The 9,149-nt window shown below is 36.3% G+C and overlaps 1 protein-coding gene across 1 annotated transcript in view; it reads left to right on the top strand.

The window, feature by feature from the left end:
* LOC135207458 (putative neural-cadherin 2) overlaps nucleotides 1-9,149 on the top strand; it is a 1,036,792-nt gene that overhangs the window by 1,002,809 nt on the left and 24,834 nt on the right. Inside the window, 5 exon segments of the mRNA XM_064239182.1 lie at nucleotides 3,810-3,986; nucleotides 4,497-4,896; nucleotides 6,795-6,997; nucleotides 7,145-7,308; nucleotides 8,203-8,371. Of these exon segments, the coding sequence (XP_064095252.1) occupies nucleotides 3,810-3,986; nucleotides 4,497-4,896; nucleotides 6,795-6,997; nucleotides 7,145-7,308; nucleotides 8,203-8,371 (1,113 nt within the window).

Raw genomic sequence — 9,149 nt, 5'->3', positions numbered from 1 at the left:
TATCCATTTAAAAGTAAGAATCGTGTCACTATTTATTTAAAGACAATAAAAATATTACGAATACATAATAAAGAGATAAACTTGATGCATAAATAAAATAATTACGAATAGATAATAGAGAAATAAACGTGAAACCTTAAGTTCATCGCTGTCCACAAATCACACTTCTTCTGTTTGAGTCAGTCGAGCGTGATTCGCCTTGAATGTTGCTAGACTCCGCCAGAGGAATAATTCCTAGAATAAAGATTGAGTTCGGTTGAAACTGTTCCTCACTTTTAACGAGTTTTCTTTAAGCTTCTGTTCTCCTACGTCCCACGAGAAATATATATGGATTAAACATGCAAATGGAGTGGGATTATTCTTGCCCAAGCTCACGAATGCGGTAGTCTGTCTTCTTCGCAATTAAGGTTTTTATGTGGTGGGGGAATATGTTTAAAACAGATAAATTATACCGCAAATATATTGGAAAATTAAGAATTATTTGCATAAGCATAGCACCTCCTTCATTGCATTAGGGTGTATATTCAGCTAGTGTGGTAAAAAAGTGCCTTTTTTTATTTGTTTTTCTTATTCTTCTTTTTATCATTACCGTCTTAGTGTCTTTCCGTACCCCGTATTATTTGCTTATTCATCGTATATTTGACGCATTCTTTGGTGATGTTTTTAGTTAGTGGTTCCTTAAAACATTAAGCTATATTTGATATTAGTTTCTCTCGCATTTCTTCCTTCATTTCAAAAATATTTAATTAGTATAAGAATAATTAAAATGCTTTGCAGATATATCTTTGACTGCCTTGATTTAGATGATCAAAAAATCTCTCTCTCTCTCTCTCTCTCTCTCTCTGAATATTTTGTATTCTTAACATACGTCTTTTTAACATCAACTCGTTAAGAGGAGAGATTTACATTCCATCTTTTTATTAAAAAAAAAAAAAAAAAATTATTATATATATATATATATATATATATATATATATATATAATATATATATATATATATATATATATATATTATATATTATAATATATATATATATATATATATATATATATATATAAATTTATTTTCCCCAAATCAGTAACTGGGGCAGTGCATATTCAGCAATACTTTGCACATGTCATATTTCATTGACGTCAAGCAATTTATAATTTTCTTAACCTCGTCTTGCAACGTCGTGGATATCGTTGCAACATTTCGCCGTTGCACAACTCACCTTCCTCCGTCCCCCGCCCCTCAGCCCCCCCCCCCCCCAACCCCAACCCCCCTTGCGGACTTTTGCTTTCGGGCTTTTGTTCTTGAAACACATAATGACCGCTTTTAATACGGGTTTTAACAAAAGAATACTTTCCCTCCTGACGAAGGGTAGTGAATGCAGAAGCGAGAGAAAAAAAAGGGAGGCGGTGGCCTGTTGGGGGTTGGGGGATTGGTGGGTGGGTGGGGGAGGGGTTCTTCTGGCCTGTACGAACTCACTGGAAAAGGAGTTGAAAAACAAAGCGAATTAAAGCAAAGCAAAGGAGGGATCATCTCGGCCTCTTTTGTTTTTATTCATTTACGCCCGAACGCTCAGTCGGCGACGTTAATATATTCTTCATGGCCAAGTAGCTCTCAAGGGCTGTTCATTTCCATTTCTTTCTATACGGCGCCGGTATTATGAAGGGAAATTATTATTACCAAGACAAATCCATTCTGGGTAGGGATTTTGTCTAGAATTTTGTCAGAATCCAAATCTGGTTTGGGTGAAGGTTTGACTTAGAAATTTTTTTGGATTTTATGTCTTCCCTGGATGTATGACTGAGACCAGTTAATAATAAGCACTATTTTAAATATAATATTTGATCTAATTTTCATTTGATTTCCATAGAAGATTTTAAGATTTTGTTTCTAAATCCACAAGTGTCCTTCCATTTGGCTGTAGGCTACTCGTCTTCAATCTTTTTTTCTTCTTTTCGTGTACAGTATTTGTTAAAATATTTTGAAGCAGCTTGGCAACTAAGAATGCTGCACCATTTTTAGGAACTTACATGGGAAAGAGACTACGTACTTCTGTATAAAACAGGTTTCAGACGGGGTCAAAGGCCATGTTCGCATTCTTGTGTTGTTTAACCTTTTTAGGGATGGCGTGATGTAACTGAACAAAAACACAAAATAAGGCAACTATAATTGTTGGATTTGAATCGAGTGTGGAGTAGTTGACTTTTGCAAAAGGGTAAATTGTTATGTTCAGAGACTTACAAAGGAGTTTTGAAATGATGATTTTAAGAAGACTAGGATAAAGGTGACAGAGAAAGGAAGGTTGAGCCACTAAGAAATAGCAATGAATGGTAGAAATGACTGAAGAAATAATAGAAATACTTGATTCACATGGACACTCCGGGAGCAAATGTACGAATGACCGTAGGAAGAGAGAAAGGGCCGAATAACGGAATAAGTGAAGGGAGAGAGGCAGAGGCGGCTAATGGTGGAATGAATGACGGTTTTGCTAATTAATCCAACTCTGCTTTAGTGAGGAGGAAGGTGGATGTTGAATCGGAGAAAAGATAGAAGGCTTAATGCTTTTGAGGTTACCAAGTTTGACATAGTAGTTGAAAATAGAGCTTTATGAGTAGGAACTGGTGAAAATGCAGATGTGACAAAGATGAATAAAAAATGGATAATTGTGTCCCGATGTAATCTAGTCATGTAGGGAAAATTGGAAATAATTATATATATATATATATGTATAATATTATATATATAATATATATATATATATATATTATATATAATATACATTAAGCTACAAATGTCCTTTAACATCCAATTTCACTCTAACTCGGAATTGATATATTTTCATAATATATTGTTAACCAAGGGGAAATTTTTGTAATTTTCTGATCTAACCAAATTTCGTCCTCTCGTGGATTCGAACCAGCGGACAGAGGAGAAATCAGGACTTCAGTGATGTGTCCGACTCGGCCCGCGAGGAAGAGCAAATTTTGGGTATTAAAGGAACATTCGTAGATTAATGCATGTAATATATACACATACATACATACATAAACACTCCCCCTCTTAAAATGTAGTGACAGAGAGAGAGAGAGAGAGAGAGAGAGAGAGCAACGAAAGCTACTCCTTAACAGTACACCCCTTAGGCAGAAATTTTAACAGAGCTACATATATGACAACTCATTTCGACTTTTCTCGTTAACGCGTATATTTTTTGGTAGCCTGAACAGACCCACTAGAGTATATTAAGAAGCCCTTTTACTCGCTCGAGGGCGCGACTGAAAAATCGAGACCCTTCGAATTGAAGGTTACATTATGTTCTCCATATCTATGTTGGAAAAATTTCTGCCCATTGTTACTGCTGTCCCAACCATTTCTCTCTCTCTCTCTCTCTCTCTCTCTCTCTCTCTCTCTCTCTCTCTCTCTCAGCTTCGGTTCAATCCCCATTCTTCAATTAAATTCTTAGTACAAAGGCTTCTCTCTCTCTCTCTCTCTCTCGGTTTCCTGTGTCATCTTCATCGTTCATGTATTTTTCTGCTACAAAGGGATCTCTCTCTCTCTCTCTCTCTCTCTCTCTCTCTCTTTTTCTTTGCTACAATCTCTCTCTCTCTCTCTCTCTGCTACAACAAGCGTATACATCCGCAGGCAACGCATCGCATCTCAAATTCCCGTTTCTCTCTTTGCTTTCATTTTCCTCTCTTTTTTCTTCAGAAGAAGGTCTTTCTTATCTTTATTTATTTCCCTTTATTCGATCTTATTTATTTCCATTTTTTTTTTCGATCTACCTTCAGCATTAATTTATTCCACGTTCTCCTTCCCCCAGGGCCGAGGTGGGTGGGCGGATCCGCGCCACACGGACACGGCATGGGTGGCAGTCAGTCTCGTCGACCTGAACGATAATCCTCCCGTTTTTCGGCGCCCTCAAGCCCAGGTCACCGTCAGGGAGGACACCTCCCCAGGGACGCTCCTCGCTACCCTCCCCGCCCGGGATCCTGACATGGTAGGCGAGAGAGAGAGAGGGAGAGAGAGAGAGAGAGAGAGAGAGAGAGAGAGTAGCAAGAAGCAGGAAGGGAAAACCAAATATTGCTGTTGTGACCTTTCCCGAAATATTAGTGAGAATAAATAAAATAATAAATTACAGTTCAAATGAATAAAAGCCTGAGAGAGAGAGAGAGAGAGAGAGAGAGAGAGAGAGAGAGAGAGAGAGAGAGAGAGAGAGAGAGAGAGTAGCACAAGCAGGCAGGCAAGAAGGAATGAAGAACTAAGTATCTGTGTTATGTCGTATACCGAAGTATTGCGGGTAAATTACATGCAAAATACATGGAATGGATAATGAATTACAAGTAGGATGAATGAAGAGAATAATTATTGTTTCATTCGTAAGCATTTGCCTTTATTTTATTTTATTCATAGAAAATGATTTGAAATATTTGGTTTATTCTTATTGCCGTGAAGACGAAGTTGTATAGTTTACGTTCACTTGATGTTCAATTACTCTTTCCTCCACTAGGGTGGACAGCAAAGGGTGCAATACCGCGTCGTGGGCGGATGGGGCGCCCTGTCCGTCGACGCGGCGGGGGGCGTGAGGCTCTGGAGGGCCTTGGACAGGGAGGCCGCCGGCGGGGAAGTGGGAGTTGCCCGGGTCATCGGCGTGGACGAGGGATACCCGCCCTTGTCATCCACAGCGACTCTGACGATATCCGTCACGGATGTCAACGACTGCGCCCCTCGACTGCAGCCTCCGACGGTCCTCCACGTCACCGAGGGCATCCAGGCGACGCGCCTCGGGGTGCTCACGGCCACGGACGATGACGTTTGGGCGCTAGGGCACGGGCCGCCCTTCAACCTCTCCATTTCGCCGTCCAATCCTACTCATGTCCTGCGGCTGTTGAGTCTCAGATATAATGCTAGTGAGTGTCGGGTTTCTCCTTCTTTTGTAGCCTTAATTATTTGTATAGTTTAATAATATATATATATATATATTATATATATATATATATATATATATATATTATATGTTGTTCTGTGATTGCTGTGACCATGTCTTAGTAATAAGACGAAAGTCTTGGCATCTCCAGTGTTTCAATTTTCCTTCGTGACTGTAACTTTGTTCGTATAATCATTATTTTTTTTTTTTATTTCTTCGTGATTTAAAATCAAATCTATATATATGTGTGTGTATTTATGTATTATAGCCTCACACTTACTCTTTTTAAATTTGAATGAGGCATATTATATATATATATATATATATATATATATATATATATATATATATATAATATATATATATATATATATATATATATATATATACTCAACTAAGAAAATATTTTCCTTTTAGAGTCCGAAATTTTATTGAATCCCCCAAAAATACTTTCTAACTTATTAAGAATAATCCGCTGGATTTAAAAAAAACTCAAATACGATTACCGAGTAATTTTACCTTGTCCACCAATCCTCTTTTCTCTTGCAAAAAAAAAAAAAAAAAAAATCAGGATTAAGGCTGTAAATGCAAGTTGATTACATTCATTAAAGTGTCCTCATTAGCTGGGAGATTATTTACGGGCAAAAATCCTCACGTGTTGACAATTCCTTAAATACTAATTAGAGAAAACTATGTTAAAAATCCTCTTTTAAATGAATTGAGAGGATATGGAGCTAAATGCTCATGGGGTCTTCGACTGTGTTATATTTTTTCTGTAAATACCGTAGGATTTAATTAGAAGAGTGTGTCCGAATGTATATGTTTTTCGCATTTTTTTTAACTCATAAAATTTCAGTATCAGTATTAGTGATTCTCTTCCTCAGTATAATACAGTTGGGTCCCAATTGACAATGATGTTCATTTTAATTTTTTTTATTTCAAAAAAAAAATTTAAGAAATTAATTTTAATTTTTTTTTACTAATTAGACCCATGAAGCAATAAAATGGACAGTGAAACGATTTATGTAAAAAAAAAATTATTTGCTTAATTTTCTATGAAACTATTTACATATGTCCAAACAAAAGCTCATGAAATATCAGCTTGCCAACTTTTAGCAACGTCTAACGATCATTTTTCGCCCACAGATGTATTCTGAAAAAAAAAAAATAATTAAGAATATAAATCTGCTGGAAGTTTAACGATTTAGTCCATTTTCTAAGTTAATACAAACTATGTTTCTTCTCAATTCTACTCTTCATAACTTTTAACTGTCGTGTTTTTCGAAGAAAGTTTGAAAACGCGAAGATAATTCCAGCTTTCTCTTTTAGTATACTTTTTATCATATAACTTAACTCGTATTTTTCAAAGAAAGTTTGTGAACGCTAAAACTTCTCTCTCTCTCTCTCTCTCTCTCTCTCTCTCTCTTTCCCAGACATCCAGCTGAATTATTCCTTTGAGGAAAGCATTCTAATGTCATAGTTAAGTTACTGTCAATGAGTATAGTCATTTTTTTATTATTATAATTTTTATTTTTTTGTATTTTTATCATAGCAACTTTTTTTTATTTTTCTGGTATATGAATTGAGATGATAATTTTCCAGAAAATAAAAAAAATATAATAATAATATAATTCTTTTTATTTATATCATAGTAGTTTTTTTTATTTTTCTGGTAGATGAACTGAGATGATAATTTTCCAGAAAATAAAAAAAATATGAAAAAATAAAATCATAAAAAAAATTATTTCAAAGCCTCGACAGCGTAAATTTTTTTTATTTTTATCCTTATCAAAGTAACTTTTCTAATTTTTTGGTAGATGAATTGAGATGATAATTCAACAGAAAATTAAAAAAATAAAAAATACTAATATTCATTTCAAGGCCTCGACAGCGGACGGGGCGGAGGCGAAATGTGGACGACGGGACCGATCGACAGGGAGGTCTACCCCCACCTGACGGCGGAGGTCGTAGTCACGGATGCCGGGGGCCTGGCAGCCACTCACCCCGTGACTATTGTCATCGATGACGTCAATGACAACCCCATGAAGCCCGCGGCTAAGGCTGTCTACCTGTGGAAGACTCAGGTAGGGAAGAGATGAGATCTCTCTCTCTCTCTCTTTTTGAATGAGAAGACCTGATGTTCCAGTATTTGTTTATTGTTTTTATTTATTTTTGTATTGTTGTATTCAGTGGTCCGGTTAAACTATTTATCATTTTATTCTTCTGACAAGAGCGGAGGCGCAGAAGCAGCCTTGGGGCGCGTCTACGTTGAGGATCCAGACGACTGGGATCTGGAAGACAAGACTTTCCAGTGGGCTGGAAAACCCCACCCACTGTTCACCCTCAATCCGCAGACCGGTGCTATTTACGCCTCAACCCAGATCAGGGAAGGAAGGTGAGTGGCTTATGAACTTTCGGTTACCGTGGAGTATTTATTTCGTGTTCGGTGATGGTTTTTCTAGGTTCGGTGTGACGAGATTGTTTTTTTTATTTATAGTTATTATTGTCTGGACAGCTGGAAGGAAGGTGAGTTGCTTGGCCGGGCCTTTGACATTTTTATTTGTTTATTTATTTATTTATTTATTTATTTATTTATTTATTTATTTATTTATTTATTTATTTATTTATTTTGGCAGGTAGAGTTGATTCATTGTCAGTGATGTTTTTCCAGGTGTGGTTTGACGAACTTTTTTTCTTTTTTATTTATTTATTTTCACTTGTCAATGACGGCCTATAACTGAATATTTTTTCTTAGCTGCAGTTTCCACGTATTTAGATAGTTACATTTAGCAGAGAGTATTCCTACAAATGGATTTTTTTTTATTTGGTGTAGTTAGACGAAATGTAATGTTGTATTTATATATTTTACTATGAATATTTAGTTGTAAATGCTGATTACTTGTTTAGCTACAGTTCCCTTATGTAGATACAGCTTTCCTTAGGTAGATAGCTTAAAACTAAAGCTAGTTTTGACTTGATAATTTTTGCTAGAAAAAATTAAGATTTATCACTGATTTTACTTGTTATTTCAAATTTAATTACGTTATCTTGACCATTCAGTATTTATCGTTTTACATTAGTTGACAAAGATGATAAAACATGTCATTTCAATTTTAATTATAAATCGTTTTGAATTTATTGATAAAGGTGATAAAATTCAAATTTACAAATATTAAATTCAGCATTCAATACATATCACTTTGCATCTGTTGATGACAAAATCACAGTACTTGCAAATTTCTCAAAACAACATCCACTCACATCACTATGACCTGACCGCCGACCTTAGGTATGACCTGCACTTCCACGTCGCAGACCGCGTTTGGGGTCAGCATGACGTCAGCGCCAACGTCAGCGTTACCGTCAGGAACCTTCCCCCGGAGGCCCTCGCCCACGCCGTTCCGGTGACCCTGTCTCCCGCCACACCCGCAGCGCTAACGGCTGGGTGGACGCCCAAGGTAATTATAGCTGTAATTAGGCCGTTAATGAGGGCTGTGTGGTTTGATTTTGCCATAGGTAGGGTGGTATGCAGTATATGAATCCTGGTAAAAAGTCTCAGGAAAAAAAAGAATCACGAAAAAAAAGTCTCTGGAAAAAAAAGGTCAGAAAAATAAGTCTTGGGAAAAAAAGGTCAGAGAAAATTCTCGGGAAAAAAGGTCAGAAAAATAAGTCTTGGGAAAAAAGGTCAGAGAAAATTCTCGGGAAAAAAGGTCAGAAAAATAAGTCTTGGGAATAAAGGTCAGAAAAAATTCTCAGGAAAAAAAAAAGGTCAGAAAAAGTCTGAGGAAAAAAGGTCAGAGAAAAGTCTCGGGGAAAAAAGTTCAGAAAAAAGTCTCGGGGGAATAAAAAGTCAGAGAAAAGTTACAGGAAAAAAATCACGGAAAAAAGCCTCAGGAAAAAAGGTCAGAAAAAAGTCGAGAAACAAGTCAGAGGTAAAAAAATTAATCTTTTTAATATAGTGACCCCCAAAGGGTAAATTTTAACCCGGTATGTACCCACCTTTGCTTAGTACCGTAAAAAACATAAAAGACTAAATTAATGTGACTTTATTCCTCGCCAAAATTCTTGACTTTTTTTTCCGAGACTTTTTTATTTTCCTTGTATCTGTAATCTGAAATAGATATTAACAGTACTGTAGCCTATTGAAATGAGATAATGATTAAAACACCTGTTATCACTATTATCAATAGTCCTATTGTGTCGTCTCTTCTAAGCTGATGTTAAATGGCATGAAAT

This window comes from Macrobrachium nipponense, chromosome 32, assembly GCF_015104395.2.
Source record: "Macrobrachium nipponense isolate FS-2020 chromosome 32, ASM1510439v2, whole genome shotgun sequence".
Lineage (NCBI taxonomy): Eukaryota > Metazoa > Arthropoda > Malacostraca > Decapoda > Palaemonidae > Macrobrachium > Macrobrachium nipponense.
Note: the sequence above shows the minus strand (reverse complement) of the source record. Positions and strands in the feature narration are given on the sequence as shown.